This window comes from Triticum dicoccoides, chromosome 7A, assembly GCF_002162155.2.
Source record: "Triticum dicoccoides isolate Atlit2015 ecotype Zavitan chromosome 7A, WEW_v2.0, whole genome shotgun sequence".
Classification (NCBI taxonomy): domain Eukaryota; kingdom Viridiplantae; phylum Streptophyta; class Magnoliopsida; order Poales; family Poaceae; genus Triticum; species Triticum dicoccoides.
This window is the reverse complement of record NC_041392.1, coordinates 650,843,524-650,869,984: the sequence shown is the minus strand read 5'-3', so window position 1 is coordinate 650,869,984 and position 26,461 is coordinate 650,843,524. Positions and strand designations below refer to the sequence as shown.

General features: G+C 44.4%; 1 protein-coding gene across 1 annotated transcript in view; it reads right to left on the bottom strand.

Moving 5' to 3' along the window:
* Positions 1 to 525: 525 nt before the first annotated feature.
* LOC119333799 overlaps positions 526 to 26,461 on the bottom strand; it is a 45,694-nt gene continuing 19,758 nt past the window's right edge. The window contains exons 6-7 of the mRNA XM_037606564.1: positions 1,180 to 1,310; positions 526 to 1,096 (exon numbers count right to left, since the gene is read on the bottom strand). Of these exons, the coding sequence (XP_037462461.1) occupies positions 991 to 1,096; positions 1,180 to 1,310 (237 nt within the window). The 3' untranslated portion in view covers positions 526 to 990. The remainder of the gene's footprint in view (positions 1,097 to 1,179; positions 1,311 to 26,461) is intronic.

Here is a 26,461-nt window from a genome sequence, read left to right as displayed (position 1 = left end):
GTTGTTAGCGCCATTACAACAGTTTGCAGTTTCGAACTCGCTCCGTCCCATTTTTTCCAGCCAAATGTTTTTACAGCGAATACTGACGGCTGGGACCCAGCGGACAACTATTGTTGGAGTGCTTTTGTACAAAGTAAAAAAACGAGGGTGTTTTTGCAGAAAAAACATCACATGCACTAGGCACTGACAATGGGCCCTTGCTACACTGGCATTGCCACGTAGGCAGCAAATACATCCACGTACCGGAAATATGACCATATTTGCACACCCGCACAAGTTTAATGATCAGAAACACGTATTTTGCAAGTTCGTGCACCAAACTGATCGTCGCGCGCAAGTTGTAAGACTTCTAATGTATTTAACTCAATAATAAAATTGCAATTATCTGAAGTAGAAATCACCTTTGGAGCAGTACAGATAACTTCTCCCGCATATTCGACCAAAACGTCACCAACACAAAGCCCAGCTACATCGACAGGTGATCCCTTGGCCACCTAATTACCAAATTATTAAGTCTGCCTTGTCGAAATATGAATATCACTACCATCACTCTTGAGATTTTAGATTGCACATAAAGAACATTAAAAAATAGAATTGTACATATAGTCAAGTATTAGCATTTTGAGCAACCTTGCATTTAGGAGAAAAAAAAAACTAAATAACTAGCTTTGCATGAAAATGTTCAAAATGTATCTCCCGCGAGTCCATTCACACCCTTATATTTGGGATGCTTTTGCCACTAAAAATTATGTTTTTCCAGCAATTATCATAATTATCTTTGAAGATCTTTCTATAACAAAAGTGCAGCAATACCGTAAATGTTGAGAAATCCACAGAAGATGAGTACCAAAGAGTTTGTGTTCATAATAGTGAAAATGCCTACAAATGCTATCTACACACACAAAAACCATCCTGAAAAAAAATGCTTTGATCTTTCATGAACTAGTACAGTAATAAGTAAGAAACGATAAAAAGAAGAGTTTCATACATCTAAAATATACAAACCCTTGCCAAGATATGCACATCTCTCCAAAACTCGAAATGGCAACATATCAATAGGCTTGTACAGATTCCAAGCCAAGGTCGAATTATTTTTCTACAAATCAAAACAAAGCATCATCATATGCAAGGGTGCTAAAAATAAGATATCTAGCAGTGTTGGTATAGAAATGTGTCTACCCATATTTTCTCCAATGTTCCAAGCATCTTACAATAACTCCCGTTGAAAGAAAGGGTGTGTGGTTCTCTCCGTAGAAATTGATACCCACGACATCACCACTGTAATTTACAAGGGGACCTCCAACACCCGCCTAGTAAAAAGGAGCAAATAATTATGAATAGGCTGACCAAATGGCATCCCAAGCACAAGAGAATAGCTATAGAAAATTGCACCAAATATCATGCACAATAAACAGAAACTTTGTTCACAACAAAGAACAAACAGCGATAGGGATAAGAAAACAATTCAAGTGAAGTTTTCAATTGTACATCTTAATAGATATTCGCATCAAACATTTTCTTGTGGTATGTCTCAAAGAATTAGCACTGTCACATATTTAGTTATAATGGTGTAAGTCATGTCTTCTTAGGCATCTGATTATGCTATAAAGGTCATGTTTGGGCCCTTTCAAAAGAAGGATGTGCTGCTATTTTTTCGTTCTCTAGCACATTTTGACTTACTTCCACAACTTTTAGCATGAAAGTGGCACTACAGCGTCTATATGAACTAAATAAAATAGTTCAAGATAGTATAGCACAGAGGGAAGTACTTGTTAGGATGATCTCCACCGTGTGGGCCCAACGGCCCACCGGGCCCTTAGATCCGCGCCCTGATCGGGGGCGCTCAACCCACTATGGGTGACGGGCCCCTGTCACCTGCACTATATAAATTAGTGCAGTGCTGATAGGAAGCACCGCCACCACTACTCTCTGCCGTCACCGGCACCATGGCCGGCACCAGAAGCTCCTCGAGCCACAAGCAGAAGGTGAGAACCACCAGAATATCTAGCCTAACCGATCTAGAGGTTCTATCAATGGTATCAGGCCATGCTAGGCTATGATTTTTGGTGCAAAGTATAAACAGAGAAAGAAAAAAGATCCCTCCCCAAAAGAACCCTAGAAGGGCAAAGAATGAATCCTCAACGGAAAAAGTAGCGCCTCCACTCCGCCCACACGCATCGGCAAGCCGAGGTGCAGGGACGAAGAACCAACCCCTGATTGGGGCAAAGTGTACCGCGGCCGATCCGTTCGACGGCGGCGCGCTCACCAGAGGGGAACGCGCAGCCGGCGAAGGGAATGGCAACGGCGAAACCACCGGCTGCTCCGACGCCGACGACCACAAAAATACAGGGGGTGAGAGGGGGCGCAGCCGCCTGTCTCACTCGCGTTGGAGCTGTAGGTGGAAGGAGAAAGAAAAGAAGGGGAAGGAGAAAGGGTGCTCGCGCGGCGCGGCGGCGTGCCGTCGCCGCCGGCGGCCGGCGGAGCCCCGACCCAGCTGCAGCACAGAGAGAGACAGAGGCGGGCGCGTAAGGGAGCAGAGGAGGGCGCAAGCACGATCCCCTCTCTCTCTGCCACAGGAAAGGAAGGGAGGCCCGGCGCGGTGGCTTTTCGCTGCCGGCGCCCGCGCCCGGCGCCCAGCGCCGTCGCGGTGGCCGGCCGATAGAGAGAAGAACGGGAGCGAGAGGCTGAGAAACGAGCGGCGCGCGAGGGGGGAAATGGGGGCTAGGCTTCGGGATCGGGGGACTCTCCCGTGTTTTGTCCAACCAAAAACCCCGCTCGGCCGTCCGATCTAAAAGAATGGCCAGGATCAAAGACCTAGCGCCGCCCAGGGCCAATTGGGCCAATTAGGCGAAAGCGTGAACGCACCAGGCCGCTGCCGCGCGGCCGCGGTGGGCCGTGGGCTGATGAGCTAGTGCGGCCGAACGACGCTCGAGTAGCAGGCCGTGGACCGCGCCTCACAGGCCGTGGCCGGTTTTTGCCTCGCGCGTCAGGCCGAGGCTGTAGCTGCGCTGTAGTTTTCTTTTTTTGTTTTTTTGTCCACTTTTTTGGGTATATTCAGATAGTATTTTCTATTCAAATTTAATCCAAAGAAAGTTTGTTTAGAAAATAGAAAAAGTTTCTGAAAATTAAAATAGAAAATTTTCAGAAAAAGAAATGTTCATGAATTTTACAAAGAAAAAAAAAGTTCATGAATTTTTATTTGGTCAAAGAAAAGTTTCTATAAAGAATAAAAAGTTCATGAATTTTCTATTCATGTTTTTCCGTTGCAAATAAAAATAAAAGTGCTCCTTTAAAAGTGAATAGAACTAAACTAAAAGATTAAATTGTTGCTTCTCTAATGCTTTTTTGAACCAATCGGTTAAAATTGCTTAGAGAGTAAAAGAGTGCAGAATTGTTTCTGCATAGAATATCGAAAGTTTCCGCTGCAAAGAAAAAGTTTCGTCCTTCAATTAAATTGGAACCAACGGAAAAATTTAATTGGAAGAACGGTTCTTAGCAATGTTTTCCCCCGTGGGTGAAATAAGATGCAGATAGTTTCCGATATGATAAAAGAAAGATATTTGTTTTAAAGTTAAAATATGGTATTGTTATTTTCTGACCAACGTTGATGATAACAGTACTATAATTCTTTGAGTCTTATGTTCAAAACATAAATCTCTGATAAATTTTGTATCAAAGTGATCAATTTTCAGAGAACAGAAATAAAGATCAAGAAATGCTTTTGAACTAGAGAAATGTATATTTCTTGTTCACTGCAATAAAGTTGTTGATGATTATTATTTCTTAGTAAAGTTGTTAATAGAAATAGTATCATCATATTGTTTATGAGTAATATGCGTTATTTCCATTTCCGCCCAACGGTGATATGGAATTAATGTAAACGGATGTTATTTTATTCTAATTCTGCCCAACGATGATTTAGAATATAAAAGAAGGTTTTAAAAGTTTCATGTGCATATTTTTTAACCAGACAAACATGGGGTTATTTTTTAGGGACAATTGCAAGTTTGCCCCTAGTTGGAACCCACCCACGGGGTTTGCCCTTAATTTTCCACCTTGCTCAGTTTTGCCCTTAGATTTGTCCCAGGGCTCGCTCGAATGCCCTTCAGTGACGGGCCCGTGTGGTCAGCGCCGTTTGACCACAGTTTTGCGCCGTTTTGGACAGCACATGCCCCTGCCCTTTCCTTACAGGTGGGACCCGCGTATGTATCGCATCTCATTTCCCCTCTCTACCGAATCTGTCTCTAGAACCCTAGCACAGCGGCGACCCAGGCGAACCCTAACCCTAGCTTTTGGCGGCGCGCATCCGAGCCCGGCCCGTGGTTTGGTCGATGTCGTGAGAGATCCAGACCACATCTTCATCGGCTACGATGGTGAAGACCCGTAGCTCACGCGGCGGCGGAGGCGAAATGGAGGGCGCGGCGTCAAGACAGAGGACTCCGATGTCGATGGAGGAGACGAGCCAACAGATCCTAGATGGGTAAGTTCATCTGCTTTTTCTCACTAATTCTTACTTTAGTTTTAGGTAGATCTGCTGTGCGTGATATTTTTCGGACATTTTCTTGCATTCGTAGGATGGATCCAGAGCGCGCATTTTCTCTGTCCATTAGAATGGAAACGACTCTTTTAGCAAGGTTTGGTACTAAGGATCAAGGCACAGGCTTCACTTTTCCTCTTGTGGTCGATGCTACAAGAACATTCACCTCTTTTAGGGATGCAGTATATAGAAAATATCCGTGGGGTTTGTACGATGCTGTTGAGTTTAGATTTTGGGACCAGGATAAATTTGCATGGATCCCTCTGCAGTGTGATGATGAGCTAGCCCAGATGTTTGCAGCCAATGCACTATTGAAAAGTGGCAAAATTGAAGCAACTGTCATACAGAGAGCCAGACCAGATGCAGCTCCTAGTACAGCAAAGCCCCATGTCCCAGGAAACAAATCAAAAACTGCTGCTAGTAGGTCTAGGAGCAGCAGAGCAACTCCAAGTAGTAGCTGTCATCCACCAGGAACTCCAAGTGCAAATGTGCCAACTCAACCTGGTGCTAGTGACAGTAATGTTGCTAATACTACCAGTCAGATACCCACAGATCCTATAATTGAGGAGGCAGAGCCTGATGATGTGCTAGATTCAGATGAAGAAGATGAGAGAATGTTTCCTGATCTAGTGCCCAGGAGGAATGTGGACCAGCAGGATGAGGACTACATTCCAGCAGAGTTTTTAGATACAGATGAAGAAGAGGAACAGGAGAACATTGACATGGGATGTTTTGAGAATGATGATAAGGACAGGCCTGAGATGTTGTATGACAGAGATAATCCAAGTCTAGTTGAAGGGGTTGTCTTTCCTTCTGTTGTGGATTGTAGAAATGATGTAGCTACATTCTCCATAAAAAATGAAGTAGAGTACAAAATAGAGCATAGTGATCCAACAAGGTTCACTGTGTATTGTGCTTTTCCAAGATGTAGGTGGAGGCTGCATGCCTCTCTAAAGAGAAACAACACATTGTTTCAGGTATTAACAAATTGCATAATCGGTGCTGACTATTTTCCATATGGTGTTGTAACATAGTAATTATGATTAATTTTCCTATTGAGTATCTAACTTTAATTTTTTATGTGCAGATCAAAGTAAATCCCTATGAGCACCATTGTCCCAGTGTCAATAGAGCATAGTGATCCAACAAGGTTCACTGTGTATTGTGCTTTTCCAAGATGTAGGTGGAGGCTGCATGCCTCTCTAAAGAGAAACAACACATTGTTTCAGGTATTAACAAATTGCATAATCAGTGCTGACTATTTTCCATATGGTGTTGTAACATAGTAATTATGATTAATTTTCCTATTGAGTATCTAACTTTAATTTTTTATGTGCAGATCAAAGTAAATCCCTATGAGCACCATTGTCCCAGTGTCAACAGAGCTGAAAGATTGAGAGCAGCCAAGAGGAGATGGATTGTTGATGCTGTGCAGAACTGGGTAAGAGAAAATTCAAACATTGGTCCCAAGGAATTGCAAACCAACTTGCAGAAAAAATATGGTTTAGACTTGCCTTACATGAGAGTTTATTATGGTAAACAAATGGCTATTGACAACATTTATGGAAAGTATGAGGACAGTTTTCAGCTTTTGTACACATTCAAAGCTGAAGTAGAGAGAGCTTCTCCTGGTAGTGTTGTAGAAATAGATAGGCACATTGTTCCCTTCCAGTTGAAGGGAAAGAGGTATGAAAAGGAGTGTTTCAGAAGAGTTTTTGTTAGTTTCAAAGCTTGTTGGAGTGGCTTTTTAGCTGGATGCAGGCCCTACCTTGTTGTGGATGCTACAGCTCTGAATGGTAGGTTCAGAGGGTGAAAGTGCGTTATATCGACTAGAGGGGGGTGAATAGGCGATTTTTATGAAAGTCTTCAGAACATGGGAGTTTTGAAGACAAACGATAAAATTAAACCTATTACCATGCAGCGGAAGGTAGACTACACTAGGCAAACCAGAGTCAAGTATTCAATGAAGTGAAAGCACAAAGACTAATAGCAGCAAGGTAGTAAGGATCAAGTAGGAAGATATTGTGAAGCCAAACAAAACACGCAGTCACTCAGTGAAGACAAATGATAGACCAAACATACAATGACTTCACAAGGAGTAACGGTAAGTAAAGTGAAGTGAAGATGAAACCAGTGACTCATTGAAGACAATGATTTGTTGGACCAGTTCCAGTTGCTGTGACAACTGTACGTCTGATTGGAGCGGTTAGGTATTTAAACCTTAGGACACACAGTCCCGGACACCCAGTCTTGAACACGCAACTCAGGACACCCAGTCCTCACCGTATTCTCCTTGAGCTAAGGTCACATAGACCTCGCCCAATCACTCTGGTAAGTCTTCAAGGTAGACTCCCAAACCTTCACAGACTTCGTTCACTGGCAATCCACAATGTCTCTTGGAAGCTCAGAACGCGACTCCTAACCGGCTGGAGGATGCACAGTCCTCAAGTGTAATAAGTCTTCAGATCACACAGACAAGAAGACTTAAGTGATGCCCAATTCTCTCTGGCTCTGGTGGTTAGGGCTTTATCCTCGCAAGGAATTCTCTCTCAAAGGCTTCGAGGTGGGTTGCTCTCAAACGACAAAAGCCGTACTTTCAATCTGAGCAGCCAACCATTTATGGTTGTAGGGGGTGGGCTATTTATAGCCACTTGGCAACCCGACCTGATTTGTCCGAAATGACCCTGGGTCACTAAGGAACTGACACGTGTTCCAACGGTCAGATTTCAAACTCACACGGCAACTTTACTTGGGCTACAAGCAAAGCTGACTTGTTCGACTCTGGATAAGATTCGCTCTCATAGTCTTCACTCGAAGACATAGGTTTTTGGTTTAGGCATCACTTCAGTCATTCTAACTGGTTCTCTTGGACCCCACTTAACAGTACGGTGGTTCCTATGACTCGACACAAAAGAAAGAGAACTACGAAAGATCTAAGTCTTCGAGCTCCATAGGCTTCATATAGTGTCTTCTCTTGTCATAGTCTTCAATGTGAATATCTTCATATACCACCTTTGACTTCAACGTCTTCATACATTTTTAGGGGTCATCTCTGGTAGTAAAACCGAATCAATGAGGGACTTCTACCTGTGTTATCCTGCAATTCTCACAAACACATTAGTCCCTCAACTAGGTTTGTCGTCAATACTCCAAAACCAACTAGGGGTGGCACTAGATGCACTTACAATCTCCCCCTTTTTGGTGATTGATGACAAACTAGTTGAAGTTTTCAACGGGGAATATAATCTGTGAAATTGTAAAGGATAATGAATTGTCTTCATAAGTTGCAAGGGCTCCCCCTGAAGATGTGCATATAAGTTAATTTGCTTTTGGAATGCAAATGCACATGGCAGGTTGTACTTGTGGAGATCCACTTCAACTTATGATGACAATCCACTATGCATGTGAAAGTATATGAAGATAATGACATGCATAATGGAAAATGGACGTCTACAGAATGAGCTAAGTGCGGAATTTATTTTCGCAAAACAAGGTGGCAAATAAGTAGCAGACGACCATCTAGTTTAAGTGTTACAACTCATAAGAACCAAATGTAGCAAAAACGAGAGTTGTAAGCACGAAGCAAAATATAAAGCACCTGCCCATATGGACCCGCTTGAAGACTATCAATCTCATATGCTTCTCCCCCTTTTGTCAGTAATGACCAAAAAGGTTTGAAGACATAGAGCCTCTACTCGTTCCCATGAGGAGTAGGTGAAGTAGCAGGGTTGTTGGTGTTGTTCGACGGTGCAGAAGAGCTTAGAGGTGCTGAAGGAGGTGGTGGTGAAGTAGCATCGTCTTCTTCCTCAATAATTCTGGCAGTCACTGTGGCAGCAGAGGAAGAGAACTCAAAGTCTTCAAGAGATGGAGTTCCTAGCAGCACAGCCCTTCGAGGAGGTGTGGAGTCAAACTTGAATCTCTCAGAGAAGCCATCCTCTTGAAGATCAGCTTCAGAACACATCATCGTGAGCCCTTTCCATGTGCGGCGACAGGTTTCATGGGCAACGAAAGCATTCTTGGTGGCAAGATTTCGAGTGCGATTAACATCCACCAAGAGGCTTTTCATCTGACGCTTCAGCCAGTCATGATGTCTATCCTGTTTCTGATGTAGAGCCACAAGAAGCTCTCAGTCGTTGAGAACACGAGTGCGCTTCTTGGGTCTTGGAGCAGTGGCACTATCAGTGGCTTCAGCGGAAGTAGGGTGTGGTGCACGTGTAGTGCCAGCCAAAGGATACACCCTAGAAACTGCTTCAACGCCTTCAACGTTTTGAGTAAAACTCTGATGGTCTGCATTCTGAAGACTTAGAGGTTGCTTGGCAGGCTCAGGATATATGGCTTCAGTAGACATGTCCACATCAGGCAAGAAGATCCGATGGTTGCGGGCTGAGGGCTGATACGAGATGGCGGAGTGTAGCTTGATCAGCCGCATGACCCAAGGGGCGTAGAACTTCAAACCAAACAGATCAATGCCTGATGCAGCAAGTTGGCGTATGAAGAAGTCCTGTGCATTGAAGCATTTGCCATGAAGTATATAGAAGACCAAAGTCTTCATTGCACCCTGAAGCTTGGCATTTGGAGAGTGCCCTTTAATAGGCCAGAGAGTTCGCCTGATGATGTGATAGATGGTTCTGGGCAGGTACTCAAGGTCTTCAATGAAGAAATCTGTAGGATAAGCAGTATCTTGGGGCAATGGCTTCATCATGCTGAGCATTTCACTCATATCAGGTTCTGGCCGCTGAAAGATGCTCTCAATAGATTCAGCATGCAGCTGACAGCCTTGCTCGAAGAGATCGCCAGGAGTGGGCAAGCCAGTGATCTCAATGATGTCAAATGCATTGGCTTCGTGATGAACGTTGCCAGTCATCCACTCCAGGACCCAAGTCTTCGGATCTCTGTTGTACCCTTTGATGTGAAGTGTGGCATAGAATTGTAGCAGCAGCTCTTCATTCCAATGCTCTTCATCAGTAACAAACTGCAGCAGACCCACTTGCTTGAAGCAATCCAACGCTTCTTCTAGACAGGGCAGACCAGCTATAGCTTCAACGTCAAGGCGCTTGTGTGGGAAGATGCGACCTTGGTTGTAAAGAATGCAAGAGTAATAGTTTCGCTGAGGATAGCTCCAGAACCGATCAGATGATATCCTTTCCCTTGAGTAGGGGTTCCTGGAGCTATTGAAGAACGTGTTGTCTACCCTGAAGCCATTGATGTTGAAGGAGCCAGGTGCTGATGCAGGACCTGGAAACCTTGGCAGTCTTGGGATTGGCTTCTGGACCTGAGGCCTATGCTCAACATGATAGTTGAATTGGGGACCGGCAGCAGACTCAGGAACAGAAGTGGCGGGATCAGTGGCTTCGCTGTCTTCTGAAGCTTTTGCTGGGGAGGGCTCCACATTAGCTTCATTGTTGGTTGTGGCAGCCTCAAGATTTTCATCCTCCACTTGACTAGCTGGAGGGTCTGTCACAGGCACGTTCTCCTGAAGAACTGCTTCTTGGTGGAACAGGGGAGTGGGATCTTGTGGTACTTCTTCTTATGCGGCTGATGCAGCCGGAATGTCTTCAGCAGAGACTTGAGGCCTTGGACCTTTGCGAAGCCTGCGTAACGCAGACGACGCTTGTGGAGTTGGAGTGGGCTGGGCCTCATAGTCTTCTTCCTCTTGTGGGTGATCCGCCCATGAAGCATCCTGTGCAATTGGCGTCAGTGGACGACCAATGCTGATGAGTTCACTGTTTTCAAACTGAGGAAGGACTGCATCATCTTCTACATTGTCATGATGACCAATGTCTTCAGCAGTGATGGGATCAACTGCTGGAATGTCTTCAGCTTCAGGAGCCTCTGTGGAAGCAGGCTCATGAACTGTCAGTTGACGTTCTGCGTCAGGATGAACCATAGAAATGGGTTCAACTATCAAGGACTCTGTGGAAGCAGCCCGAGCTATCTTGGTCTTCCTCTTCTTCTTGGAGGGGGCAGTAGGAGAGGCTTCAGAGTGTTTCCTCTTCCTGGCTTCAGCCTCAGCAGTCCTTGTCTTCTTGAGCTCTGAAGCTGTTGACCAGCTTTTTGGCCTCGAGCCAGTCAGTCTAGTTGGGAAGACAATCGGAACTGCTTCTTGCCTTGGTGCATCAGGTTCAGCCGTAGCAGGCTTCTTCTTCTTCTTTGCGGCCATCCTAGGGTCGATGTCAGGACGCCCAAGCGCCTTGCGCTTCTCAGCCTCATTATAGGCTTGCACACATCTGTCAGCCAGAGTCTTCATGCGCTCACGTGAACACTGAGCTTCTGCACGCTTCTTCACAAAGGCTTCCTTGAGCTCGTGCATCATTGTCTTGAAGTTCTTCACTTGTTGCATGCTGAGCTTGGCCATATGCTTCTTGAACTGAGCCTTTTCATAGTCAATCTTCTGCTTCAGTTCAACAATGCGCTGGGCAATAGCATGTTCTGAAGCAATGGCGCCTTGGAAGGCGACACTGAGGCCAATGGGTAGCTGCAGATCTTCAAAGCTGATGTTTGGCGTGTCAAACCACTCGTCAATGAAGTTGTGGATGATGGTGACATCAAAGAGAGGCAGATCATTGAAAATTTCTGCTTCTTCTTTGCTCTTGATGAGTTTCTCAAGAGCGTCATCTGCAAGATCTTCATCACTTGACAGATCAATGTCGTCGTTGCGCAGAATGGCAGCAGCTGTTAGCTCTTTGCCAGTGTGAGACAGAGGCATCTTGGCCTTCTGGGGCTTGGAGACGCGTGAAAAGTCTTCAGACTGCACACTGTCTTCAGGAGGTGCAGTTGCCAATGGCTTCGCCCTTGAGATTTTTGGTGAAGGGGCCGGCTTTGAAGCTTTTGGCTTCTTTAACTGCAGGCGCGTCATCAGACTCAGTGTCAGCTGCAAGCTCATTCACTACAGTCCCTTGAACCAAGATGTAGGTGATGAGGCCTTCAAGGTTGGCAAAAGGACCGATGACATTGTGTTCTGCATGTCGTGTGCCATCTGCCCTTGGAGATGAGGGACCAGGGTTGAAGTCTAATCCAAAAGTCTTCTTGTTCTGCTTTGCTGAGTTCTGAGCAAACTGGAAGTTGCGCTTGAATAGATTGTCGTCACGACACCATATCAGTGACGACGAGTGTGCATCAGCAGGCTGTGGTCCACGGACCATGCATGGATAGAAGCCTTGAGTAATGGCTTCATCTCTGGACCTGGGTAGAAGATTCTTGAATAGGATGTCACCCCATGGTCTCTTGATGGCGTTTTTCTCAGCATACTCCTGGGTCACAAATGTGTATTTGAACCATTGTTCTGCCCAATATCTTTGAATCCATTGGATTCGTGTCTTGCGCTGACTGTAATCCTCTTCAGGATCTGTCTTGTACATTTCTGAGAGTTCATCTGGCAGATCTCTGGAGGTCTCACCACGACGCTTTCTGCCACCCTTCTTTGCTGCTTTCTCTGAAGCCATAAACTTTAACTTGAAAGGCTTCAAGACGTTCAAAGGCTTCAAAGGTTTTCGTTTGCTGGACCAACAGGAACTGGCTTCGGGAGAATTTATGTGATGTTGTAAGAATTCTGCAAATGAATGCAGACTATGAGAACCAAAGGATTCTCCCACGGACATGTACCTGTGACAGCATTAAGGTGCGAGGGAAGGGGAAGAGGTCATATGCATTCTCAGAAGATTTTGAAGATAAATCTGTTTAGAAGACATTGACCTCATCGTGCGAAGACATTCACTCATAGATAGAGAAGTTGGTTCCAGATTTGTACGAATCCACAGATCAGTACAAGTGAGGAATCTAACTACTTTGTGAAGCACAAGTGAATATACTAGGCATGTTATGAGATGTAGTATGAGAGAGATCTAGCTTGTGTGAACAGAAACTGCTTGTGGTAGAAAGTGACAAATCAATAGGATCAACGGTGCTGTAAAAGGGAGTTTTATTTACCACACTGAGAACTGCTAGACGGAGTGGGAGATGAGGCCGAGCAGTTCACTCTTCCGTGCCCTAACTTGGCGACGGAGGACACCTACGGTGACAGCAGAGAGGACGATGTCCGCGGTCAGCGTGAAGACAGCGCCGGAGAGGTTGCGGCAGCGAAGCGCTTCGTCGCTGGCGTCATCGAGAGCTAGCGGTGGCGCTAAGGTTCGTGCGAGGGTGGAAGAATAGATAATGACCGCTGTGAGTGTGTATTTATAGGTACAGGGGCGGCACTGTGCTATTACTCAGGTGCCCCTGGCGATTCACATCTGAGGAACACGTGGCCATTATGCGGAATTTTGGGGTTTGTTCCACGTCCCACGCACGCCTGGATTGTCGGGTGGTCGTTCCTACTTCTCCGGATTTCATGTGGAGGAATGAGCATTGAAAACAGACTTAATGGTTGTCTCTGTATCTTCTGCTGACAAGGACGCAGAGAAGACATCCGACAGTTTCAATAAATGCATATGACTTGGAGAGATAGAGTTTGAGATAGAAAGCATAGAGAGGTTAGGGTCCGATCACATTCACTTAGTTTAAAAAATTCAACACGAAGACATAGCTATAAGTGAATGCTGTAGAGGACAGAACACTAGTATATATATATATATATATATATATATATATATATATATATATATATATATACATAGTGATGATAATCATGAAAATATGTTGAGATTGAAGCCAAACCAAATGTGAAGACATTGCAAGGTAACGCCATGAGTGAAACACTTCAAAATAGAACGTTTGGTGGTGGCGTTACCCACCGTATAGGAAGTATTAGACCCAGACACGGCGCACAATTATCGTGGCGCTCCGAAGTCAAATTCCATATTAATGTATTCACACTTAGAATATATGTCTTCATTGATTGAAGATATACTTTACTTTGTGTGTTGCACATCTAAGTCATCAATATGCATAAGGGTTAGGATGTATGCCTGATCACAGGACATTTGAGGATTCCAGGATATTTAGCTCACACCGTAACTTGCAAAACCTCTTCTCATCCAAGGGCTTGGTGAAGATATCTGCCAATTGCTCTTCAGTGTTGACGTGTATGATATCAATGTCTTCCTTACAACATGATCTCTGAGAAAGTGATGACAAATTTCAATGTGCTTTGTCTTCGAGTGCTGAACTGGGTTGTTGGCAATCTTGATGGCGCTTTCGTTGTCGCAGTAAAGTGGCACTTGCTTCAGATGAATGCCATAGTCCTTGAGTGTTTGCTTCATCCACAGAAGCTGAGCGCAGCAAGATCCAGCAGCAATGTATTCAGATTCAGCAGTGGAGAGAGATACACAGTTCTGCTTCTTTGAAGACCAACATATAAGTGATCGTCCCAGAAAGTGACATGTGCCTGATGTAGACTTGCGATCAACTTTGTCACCAGCATAATCAGCATCCAAGAATTCAACCAGATCAAACTCTGAGCCCTTTGGATACCATAATCCTAGAGTTGGGGTATGAGCCAAATATCGAAGAATTCGCTTCACAGCTAAGTGATGCGACTCCTTTGGTGCCGCTTGAAATCGAGCACACATGCAAACACTAACCATAATATCTGGCCTAGATGCACATAGATAAAGTAAAGAACCAATCATGGAGCGGTATACCTTTTGATCGAACTCTTTACCATTGTCGTCAGGACCCAGATGATGTTTGGCTGGCATTGGTGTTGTGAAGCCTTTGCAGTCTTGCATACCGAACTTCTTCAGGCAATCTTTGAGATACTTCTCTTAAGATATGAAGATGCCATTGCGTTGTTGTCGTATTTGAAGACCGAGGAAGAACTTCAGCTCCCCCATCATGGACATCTGATATTGCTCTTGCATCATATATCCAAACTCTTCACTGTACTTCTGATTGGTTCAGCCGAAGATAATGTCATCCACATATATTTGGCACATAAACAGTTCACCATCATATATCTTCGTGAAAAGAGTGGGATCTAGGGAACCAGGTATGAAGCCTTTGCTCTTCAGGAAGTATTTGAGCGTGTCATACCAGGCCCGAGGGGCTTGTTTGAGGCCATACAGTGCCTTGTTGAGCTTGTATACCATGTCAGGATGTTTTGGATTTTCAAAGCCAGGCGGTTGTGCAACATACACTTCTTCTTCAATCTTGCCATTGAGAAAGGCACTCTTCACATCCATTTGATATAGAAGTATGTTATGATGATTTGCATAGGCCAGCAGTATGCGTATGGCTTCAAGTCTAGCCACAGGAGCAAATGTTTCATCGAAGTCAATGCCTTCCACTTGAGTATATCCTTGAGCAACGAGACGAGCTTTGTTTCTGACAACTTGACCATGCTCATCTTGCTTGTTGCGGTATATCCATTTGGTGCCTATTATATTGTGCTTCCGTGGATCAGGACGCTTAACCAGTTCCCATACATTATTCAGCTCAAACTGTTGAAGCTCTTCTTGCATAGCTTGAATCCATTCAGGTTCCATGAAGGCTTCTTCAACTTTCTTGGGTTCTGATATTGAGACGAATGCGAAGTGCCCACAGAAATTTGCTAGCTGAGTTGCCCTTGAACGAGTGAGTGGATCAGGTGCATTGATGCTATCAATTATTCTTTCAATCTGCACTTCATTGGCAACGCGAGGATGTACAGGGCGAAGACTTTGCTCTTGTTGTTCATTGTCGTTGTTGGAAGGAATGTCTTCAGGCTGAGCATTGTCTTCATGTTGATCAGGTGCTGAAATGATAAGTTCTTCTTCAGGATGAGCTTCAGAAGGTATAATTTGTCTAGTTCCCATTAGCTTGATTGATTCACTGGATGGAACTTCATCTAGCACATTTGGCAGCTGCTCTCTTTGTGAACCGTTGGTCTCATCGAACCGCACATCCACTGTTTCAACCACTTTGTAATGAAAGAGATTGAAGACTCTGTAGGAGTGCGAATCCTTTCCATATCCAAGCATAAAACCCTCATGTGCTTTTGGTGCAAATTTTGAGGTGTGATGTGGGTCCTTGATCCAGCACCTTGCGCCAAATACTCTGAAGTAGCTGACATTTGGCTTCTTGCCAGTAAGGAGCTCATAAGATGTCTTGTTCAGTAGCTTGTGAAGATAAACACGATTGATTGTATGGCATGCAGTATCAATGGCTTCGGGCCAGAATTTTCTTGGGGTCTTGTATTCATCTAGCATTGTTCTGGCCATCTCAATTAGTGTTCTGTTCTTGCGTTCGACGACGCCATTCTGCTGTGGCGTGTACGGGGCTGAGAATTCATGTGTGATGCCCAAGGTATCAAGATATGTATCAAGGCCAGTGTTTTTGAATTCAGTGCTTTTGTCACTTCTGATGTGCTTTATCTTGGCGCCAAAATTGTTCATAGCTCGATTGGCGAAGCGTCTGAAGACATCCTGCACTTTAGTCTTGTAAAGGATTATGTGCACCCAAGTATATCTAGAATAATCATCAACAATAACGAAGCCATAGAGGCAATCAGAAGTAGTTAGAGTTGAGTAATGAGTGGGACCGAAAAGATCCATGTGAAGCAGTTCGAAGGGTCGAGTAGTGGTCACGATTGTCTTCGAGGGATGTTTGGCCCTTGTCATCTTCCCTGCTTCACAGGCACCGCATAAGTGGTCTTTTTTGAACTTGACGCCCTCGATGCCTATGACATGCTTCTTCTTCACAAGGGAGTGAAGGTTCCTCATGCCATCATGTCCAAGCCTCCGATGCCAGAGCCAGCATTCTGAAGCCTTTGCTAGAAGACATACTGCAAGTTGTGGCCCTACTGAGAACTCTACCACGTACAAATCATCTTTTTGATACCCTTCAAACACTAGAGACTTATCAGATTCCATTAGTACAAGGCAACGATATTTTCCAAACATTACGATCATGTTCAAATCGCAAAGCATTGAGACAGACATTAAGTTGAAGCCAAGGGATTCAACAAGCATGACTTTATCCATGTGTTGATCCCTTGAGATTGCAACTCTACCTAGACCCGATACCTTACTTTTACCAGTGTCAGCAAATGTGATGTGGCTCTTGTCGGATGGACGTAAGGTTGAGTCCATAAGAAGACTTCTTTTGCCAGTCATGTGATTTGTACACCCACTGTCAATAGTCCATTCTGAAGACACTGCTGTCGTACCCTACAGTGCAGTTAGGGGGATAGGCTTCACCAAGAGCATTGTGAAGCAAAAACATTTGATGAACCAGTGGGTTATGAAAGCTTAGATCCAGGTTAGAACTAACAGGGAGAGTAGCAAGCGATTCAGGTACGAAGTACATAGTAAGACCATTTGGGCATTTGATCTTGTGCCCTACAAGATGTTTAAGGTCCCCAGCAATAGCGTCAGACGATTTTGGTTTTCTGCTGGAGACCTTTCCCTGCAAAAGATAGTTAAGCTTTCTTAGCCACCCACATCAAGGGCGGCTTAGAAGCAATAAGTCTAAGTGCAGCATCTGAGAATTTTGGCTTTGAAGCCTTAGCAAACAGTCTTGCAGGAGGACAATAGTACTCATAAGAATAAGCATAATAGTTCTTGGTCTTATGAACATGGCGGTTTGATGAACTGCTCTCATATTCATATGCCTGAGTATGGTTTCCCTGCAAAACATTTGCGTTAGTGCGACTCAGGTGAGTCCTCTGTCTGTATGAAGCCTTTGGACCGTATGAAGCCTTTGGTCTGAGGTTTGTCTTCTTCACGTGAGGTGTCATGAAGACATTCACAGGAAGATTTTCCAGACACCTTTTCAAAACCCAGATCTTCTTCATAGGCGGTCCATTCCTGCAGTTAGTACCAATGTACCTGGCAAACACTTCACCATTCTGATTCTTAAACAGTATATAGTTTGCATCAAAGGATTCATCAATGATAATGGGGTTAGCACAAGTGAAGCCAGTTAGATTGGATGGATCTGCTGAAGGTTCCTTTGCAGCAACCCACATGGTTTTGGGGTACTGCTCAGGTTTCCAGTAAGAGCCATCTGCATTCATTTTCCTTACGAACCCAACACCCTCTTTCCTAGGGTTTCGGTTCAGAATCTGCTTTTTGAGGACATCACATAGTGTCTGATGCCCTTGAAGACTTTTGTACATCCCTGTTTCAAGCAATGTCTTCAACCTAGCATTCTCATCAGCAATAGTGGTGGTATCCTCAGCAGAGGGGTTATACCACATCAACAGTTGAAGATATTGCAACAGCAGTAGCAGTAGAACATTCAACAACAGAAGTAGCATTATCACGCTCAATGCATTTAAGACATGGTGGTTCAAATCCTTCCTGAGCGGGACTGATCTGTTTGGCGCGAAGTGACTCGTTTTCCATTTGAAGATCTTCATGAACCGCTCTCAATTTCTCAAGATCCTGTTTCCTTTGAAGATAATCATAGGAAAGCTTTTCATGAGTTGTTGAGAGAGTTTCATGACGACTTTCAAGTTCCTGATACTTAACGTGAAGATTTTTTATGTCTTCAATTAAGGATTCAGATCGAGTCATTTCAGCACCTAATAGATCATCGCTTATGTCTAACAGTTTTTGAATATGTTCCATAGCTTTCTGTTGTTCAGTTGCAATTTTAGCAAGTGTTTTGTAGCTAGGTTTTGAACCACAATCAGAGTCATCGTCACTAGATATTTGATAGTGAGTAGTGCGTGTGTTTACCTTGGCACCGCGTGCCATGAAGCAGTAGGTAGAAGCGGAGTAGTCCTTGTCATTTGCATCGGTGTCGGTGATGAAGTCATTGTCTTCAGTGTTGAAGATGGACTTGGCAACGTATGCTGTAGCCAGACTTGCAACGCCTGAGTCAGATTCCTCCTCAGACTCCACCTCCGCCTCCTCAGAAGCAGACTCCTCCTCTGAATCCATTTCCTTGCCAACAAACGCACGTGCCTTGCCAGATGAGCTCTTCTTGTGTGATGAAGACTTTGAGGAAGACTTGGAAGAAGACTTTGAGTATTTCTTCTTCTTCTTCTTCTTGTCGTCAGAGTCATATTCCTTGCTCTTCTTCTTCTTTTTGTTCTCATTGTCCCACTATGGACACTTAGAGATGAAGTGGCCAAGTTTCTTGCACTTGTGACATGTTTTCTTCTTGTAGTCATGAGCAGGAGCTTCATCATTCCTTGAACTTGATCGGGAAGACTTTCTGAAGCCTTTCTTCTTGGTGAATTTTTGGAACTTCTTGACAAGCATAGCAAGTTCCCTTCCAATGTCTTAAGGGTCATCAGAACTGCTGTCAGATTCTTCTTCAGATGAGGAGACAACTTTTGCCTTCAAGGCACGAGTTCGCCCATAGTTTGGACCGTAGATATCTCTTTTCTCCGAAAGCTGAAACTCATGTGTGTTGAGCCTCTCAAGTATGTCAGACGGATCGAGTGTCTTGAAATCAGGACGTTCTTGAATCATCAGGGCCAGGATGTCAAACGAACTATCAAGTGATCTCAGCAGCGTCTTGACGACTTCGTGTTTGGTAATCTCAATGGCGCCGAGGGCTTGAAGCTCATTTGTGATGTCAGTGAGTTGGTCAAATGTGTGCTGGACATTCTCATTGTCATTTCGCTTGAAGCAGTTGAAGAGGTTGTGAAGGACACTGATTCTCTGATCTCTCTGGGTTGAGATGCCTTCATTGACCTTGGAGAGCTAGTCCCAGACCAGCTTGGATGTCTTCAAAGCACTCACACGGCCATACTGTCCTTTGGTCAGATGACCACAGATGATATTCTTGGTAGTAGAGTCCAGTTGAACGAATTTCTTGACATCAGCAGCAGTGACACCTTCTCCAGCCTTGGGAACGCCGTTCTCGACGACATACCATAGGTCGACGTCAATGGCTTCAAGATGCATGTGCATCTTATTCTTCCAGTAGGGATATTCAGTTCCATCAAAGACGGGGCACGCAGCGGAGACTTTAATTATCCCTGCAGTCGACATAGCTAAAACTCCAGGCGGTTAAACCGAATCACACAGAACAAGGGAGCACCTTGCTCTGATACCAATTGAAAGTGCGTTATATCGACTAGAGGGGGGGTGAATAGGCAATTTTTATGAAAGTCTTCAGAACATGGGAGTTTTCAAGACAAACGATAAAATTAAACCTATGACCATGCAGCGGAAGGTAGACTACACTAGGCAAACCAGAGTCAAGTATTCAATGAAGTGAAAGCACAAAGACTAATAGAGCTAGGTAGTAAGGATCACGTTGGAAGATATTATGAAGCCAAACAGAACACGCAGTCACTCAGTGAAGACAAATGATAGACCAAACATACAATGACTTCACAAGGAGTAACAGTAAGTAAAGTGAAGTGAAGATGAAACCAGTGACTCGTTGAAGACAATGATTTGTTGGACCAGTTCCAGTTGCTGTGACAACTGTACGTCTGGTTGGAGCGGCTAGGTATTTAAACCTTAGGACACATAGTCCCGGACACCCAGTTCTGAACACGCAGCTCAAGACACCCAATCCTCACCGTATTCTCCTTGAGCTAAGGTCACATAGACCTCGCCCAATCACTCTGGTAAGTCTTCAAGGTAGACTCCCAAACCTTCATAGACTTTGTTCACTGGCAATCCACAATGTCTCTTGGAAGCTCAGAACGCGACGCCTAACCGGCTGGAGGATGCACAGTCCTCAAGTGTAATAAGTCTTCAGATCACACAGACAAGAAGACTTAAGTGATGCCCAATTCTCTCTGGCTCTGGTGGTTAGGGCTTTATCCTCGCAAGGAATTCTCTCTCAAAGGCTTCAAGGTGGGTTGCTCTCAAACGACAAAAGCCGTACTTTCAATCTAAGCAGCCAACCATTTATGGTTGTAGGGGTTGGGCTATTTATAGCCACTTGGCAACCCGACCTGATTTGTCCGAAATGACCCTGGGTCACTAAGGAACCGACACGTGTTCCAACGGTCAGATTTCAAACTCACACGACAACTTTACTTGGGCTACAAGCAAAGCTGACTTGTCCGACTCTGGACAAGATTCGCTCTCATAGTCTTCACTCAAAGACATAGGTTTTTGGTTTAGGCATCACTTCAGTCATTCTGACTGGTTCTCTTGGACCCCACTTAACAGTACGGTGGTTCCTATGACTCAACACAAAAGAAAGAGAACTACGAAAGATCTAAGTCTTCGAGCTCCATAGGCTTCATATAGTGTCTTCTCTTGTCATAGTCTTCAATGTGAATATCTTCATATACCACCTTTGACTTCAACGTCTTCATACATTTTTAGGGGTCATCTCTGGTAGTAAAACCGAATCAATGAGGTACTTATACCTGTGTTATCCTGCAATTCTCACAAACACATTAGTCCATCAACTAGGTTTGTCGTCAATACTCCAAAACCAACTAGGGGTGGCACTAGATGCACTTACAGAGGGCAATTAGTAGCAGCATGTGCAGTTGATGCACATAACTAGATTTTTCTAGTGGCCTATGGTGTACTAGAGATAGAGTCCCAGGAGAGTTGGGTCTGGTTTTTCCAAAATCTGAAGCAGGTTATAGGACACCCTGAAGGACTTGTTATTCATACTGATGCTTGCAAAGGCCTAGAGAAGGAAGTGGATATAGTCTTTCCAGGAGTTGAGCACAAAGAGTGCATGAGACATCTTGCAGCAAATTTCTCCAAGAAATTCAAGGGTAAATTTTATGATGAGCATTTGTGGCCATGTTCACTCACTTATAGCATCAAGAAGCACAATTACCACTTGAGATAGCTCTGCATAAAACCCAAAGTGAAGGCTTACCTTGAAGAGCACCATAACAAAATCTGGGCTAGAGCAATGTTTAATGACATATGTATGTCACCAGCAACCTTGCAGAATCATTTAATTACAAAATTAAAAAACTTAAAGGCCTGCACATTGTAGACTTGCTTGATAAGATTAGACAGTACATTATGGAGAAGTTTGGTCTTAGGAGCAGCATAGAACTTCAAAAATTCATGGGGCACAAAATCATTCCTAGAGTTATGAAGATCTTGATGGCAAAGAACAAAAGGTTGGATATGACTCTAGTAAGGAGAAGTCCAACTGAAGAAGAAGTCACTGTTGTAGACAAGGAGAAGAGAGAGTGGAGATACCCTGTTGATCTTCAAAAGGGACAATGTAGTTGCAGGAAGTGGCAGATCACAGGTCAGCCATGCATACATGCACTGTTTTTCATTACATCTTTGAGAGGAGATGCAAATGTCATAGATCAGTATGTGCATCACTATTTCTCAGTTCATATGTTCAAGAAGACATATGCTGAAAATATACCATCACTTGAGGGAAAACAACAGTGGGATATTGTTGATCTAGGTTTCAGACTTTGTCCTCCTATTCAGCACAAAGCTGCAGCAGGAAGGCCAAGGAAAACAAGAATCAGGGCAGCTAGTGAAGGGAAAGGCCTTGGAGCTAGGAAAGGAAATGCAAAAGATGTGGAGGGTATGGACATTTCCTAAAGAACTGCAAAAATGCCATTGATCCTGCATTTGGAGAAGAGGATGCACATTGGGGAGCTGACAATGTAGAGGAGCCTATAGAGCCAGATAATGCTGACCAAGGAGAAGATGATGTAGTTAGTGCAAATGAAATTGAAGAACCAGATCATCCAGCAACTGTAATGCCTTCTCCAGATCATCCAGCAACTGTAATGCCTTCTCCAGATCATCCAGCAATTGTGCAGCCTTCTCTAGAGCAGCCATCAACTGTGCAGCCTTCTCCAGAGCAGCCAGCTAGTGAAGATGATGTATCACAAGAACCTGCTACACAAGCTTCTACTGTTGCTAGTGCAGTTCTATGGTTTGTACTATTTGCAATGTTTCTTCTTTTACTTATTTGACTGCAACTAACTAACTTTATTCCTTTTTCCAACACTCCTAAGAAGAATTGGAAAAGGCCAGCTATGAGAGGACCATCTCCCTGCAAGAAGAGGAAGATGAGCACTACTTCTACAGTAGCAGGCACACATGGGTCAGTGACTGGCAGCAATATGCATGAGAAAACTGCTGCAACTCAAGAGGAAGTGCAGGCTGATGTGCCCCAAATCCCAGCAAAAGTGACTAGAAGCAGAGCTAAGGAGATGCCAAACCCAGCAGGAAACACCAGGAGCAAAAGGGCCAAATCATGAGTGTTGTCATGTGTGGAACTATCAGTTTGGGATGATCTCTTATGTCATGTTTGAACTATCTATAGTTGATATCTATGTGCACTGTGCACTCTAGTTGTATGAAGTACTATGTTGTCATGTGTGAAACTATCAGTTTGTGAACCTGAATTTAGTACTATGTTGTATAAGTACTATGCAACTGAATTTGGTAGTTTGTTGTGTGAAGTAGTATGCAACTGGAGTGGGTGGTTTGCTACTGAATTTGAAACTATGTTGTCTCCTAACATCTTCACATAGAACATATCGGTGCATAACTTATGAGGCATTCATACATCACTGCATTCATGGATCATAAACTGCAAATAGATCATAAACTTCATAGATCATAAACTGCAAATACATCAGTGCATTCATACATGATTGCACTCATACATCAGTGCATTCATGAGCTAGCATACAAACTTTAGTGTGCGTTTTGTGCACACATAGACATTGCGATAGCTAGCATACAAATTGTAACTATAGGGAAAAACATTGTCCAAACGCGCATCATTTCCTTTCTTTCCTTCAATTCTTTGGTCAGCGCGCGATTTCTCTTCGCCAGATCAACTGCTTGCTTCTCCAACTTATGACTTTTGATCCAGCTAGCTTCAAGCGTTGCATGCAAATCTTCTAAAGCTATTCCAACTCTTGCTGGAGGTGCAAGGTCAACCCAAACCACCCACTCACATTCATCTGGCAATTGCATGAACAATTTTCGATTAGATCTGATGTCGACTGCTTCGTCATGGATTCAAACCCAAGAATATAAAATGCAGTTCAAATTCTTACATCCAGGGGGCAACCCAAAAATCGACGACCGGTGCTAGCTCCACCCCATGAGACACGACGAGCAGGGATTAGGCCATGCCCTAGACAACGATGCTTCGAGCGATACTCCAGGCCGGAGAAAGTGGAGTCTGGCAAGTAAAACTCTGAGCTGTGCTGCACAATTCCTACGCCATCCACCTAGTTTGACCAAAACCACATAAATCACCCGAAATTTGAGCTAACCCTAGAAAATGGGGAAATTTTACTCTACCTATTACAAATTACCTCTTCAGCGGCGGCCGGCGACGAGCTCTCTGACGACATACCCGACATCTCCATGGTCGTGGGCGAGCCTGCACGACGCCCCCTCCAACAGCTCCTTCCTTCCGCCCCCTTTTCCTTCCGCCCCTTCCGCCCCCTTTCTTCTGTCTAGCGCGAGGTAGCAGACGACTAAAAGTCTAGGGATATCGACTCAGGGGTAAAAATGTCAGAAACAGCACAAAACTGTGGTCAAACAGCGCTGACCACATGGGGCACTCACGGAAGGGCATTCGAGCGAGCCCTGGGACAAATCTAAGGGCAAAACTGAGCAAGGTGGAAAATTAAGGGCAAACCCTGTGGGTGAGTTCCTACTAGGGGCATAAATGTATTTGTCCCTATTTTTTATGCTCATTATTGTTGATTATTGGCTAATTTTTCTCAGATTATAAGTTTTCCATTCTTTCATTCTTGAAAGCGAATGGCCGGGTACTTGTGACCCGAAAGAAGACCAAGAAAGGTCATAACGTGAGGGAGTATGTTCTCTCTAAAGAATGGCTTTAAAAGGAAAAGAATTATTGGATATTAATCCAAGAAAAGAAAAAAGATAGATCATTGAGAGTCTTGGTTGACGAATGTTTTTCATGTACTCTCTATGAAGATGATTATGAAGACGATTTTTGAGTCAACATGATTTGAGATGAAACAAGCAACATGCGTGTTTAATTTGACCAACGTCCGATCAAGCATGTGTGTCAAAGAGCATTCGGATTTATTTCTGAATTTGATGATTGAATATGCAGTCAAAAGAGCGAATTCTGTCATTTATGTCCCTTACAAGGAATTACCCGTATAGCGGGAAAAGATGATTATGATAAAACCCGCATGGCAGGAAAAGTGTGGGAAAATCCTTGCGTAACCCATATGGCGGCAGAAATTTTCTCAGAATTATCCTGTATGACAGGAGAAAGACATGATGACTCATGTGCTTTTAATATGTCCCACTCTAGGAGAAAAGTATGGAGTAGCTATTATGCTTTCCTAGTATCGACCGTACATCTTATGTGTAACAGTCATTAAGCACTCAATAAATCCAAAGAGAATACAAGTTAAATACGAACCTAAAGATAAGAATGATATGTAAGTGTGACTTGCAAAATTACTAATGATAAAGAACTCTGTTGAGTTTCTGAAATGGAATGAGGAAAAACTACTCACCAGTTAACAGATAACTTCATTACATATGAAGTAATCAGATAAATGAAGTAGATAATCAAAGTTTCCTCACTTCACAAGAGTTGTGAATGGTTTTTCGAAATTGTGGCAGAAAAGTTCTTGCCACATTTCGAGGGGGAGAAAGAAATATGAGATATCCATTAATGAAGAATGTGATCGTCTGGGGGAGTACGACGGTCATTGTCGGTGTCAAAACCGGCAGATCTCGGGTAGGGGGTCCCGAACTGTGCGTCTAGGCCGGATGGTAACAGGAGACAAGGGACATGAAGTTTTACCTAGGTTCGGGCCCTCTCGATGGAGGTAAAACCCTACGTCCTGCTTGATTAATATTGATGATATGGGTAGTACAAGAGTAGATCTACCACGAGATCAAGGAGGCTAAACCCTAGAAGCTAGCCTATGGTATGATTGTTGATGTGTATGTTGTCCTACGGACTAAAACCCTTCGGTTTATATAGACACCGGGTAGGGTTAGGGTTACATAGAGTCGGTTACAATGGTCGGAGATCTGCATATCCGTATCGCCAAGCTTGCCTTCCACGCCAAGGAAAGTCCCTCCCGGACACGGGACGAAGCCTTCAATCTTGTATCTTCATAATCCAGGAGTCCGGCTGAAGGTATAGTCCGGCCATCCGGACACCCCCTAATCCAGGACTCCCTCAGTAGCCCCTAAACCAGGCTTCAATGACGACGAGTCCGGTGCGCATATTGTTTTCGGCATTGCAAGGCGGGTTCCTCCTCCAAGTACTTCATTAGAAGATTTTGAACACAAAGATAGTGTCCGGCTCTGCAAAATAAGTTTCCACATATTGCCATTGACAGAATAATATTTACACAAATCTAATCTGCTGACGTATTCCGTAGTGTGATATCACACCACGGCCAAGCTTTTATTCGAACTGTTTTACTGTCCCATCTCAGCGCGTTATGCGAGGCGGTTTCCTTGGCACGTCTTGTTAAAGCAGAGATCATGTCCCCTTATTCCAGGATTCTCATCAATACGGGCATGGGTAACCCAACCGCGCCATCGATTACGGTGCTTGGAGATAAGCGAGTTTTACCAGGCTGGTGGGGACATGTAGCTGCGTCCACCCATATAAGAGGAAAAAGATCCATCTTTTCACCTACGCCTTCTTCCTCCTTCGCCTATCCATTCTTGCGCACTCGAGCTCCAGCGCCCAAGTCCGCACTCCCCACCTCAACCTTCTCCAGCCATGTCCAGAGCGGGAGGCAAGTGGATGGTCTCCTCCATCACGGAGGGACACATCAAAAAGCTGAGGAAGGCCGGATACCTGTCTAACGACATCGCGTACCGGCTCCCCGAGAAGGGGCAGCTCATCCCCACCCCTAGGCCCCATGAGAGAGTGGTGTTTCTCCCCCATTTCCTCCGCGGACTGGGCTTCCCTCTCCACCCATTTGTCCGGGGGATCATGTTCTACTACGGCCTGGATTTCCATGATCTGGCCCCGAACTTCGTCCTCAACATCTCGGCGTTTATCGTCGTGTGTGAGGCCTTCCTCCGCATCCGCCCCCATTTCGGGCTCTGGCTCAAGACTTTCAACGTCAAGCCGAAGGTGGTGCGCGGCAGCCAGGCGGAG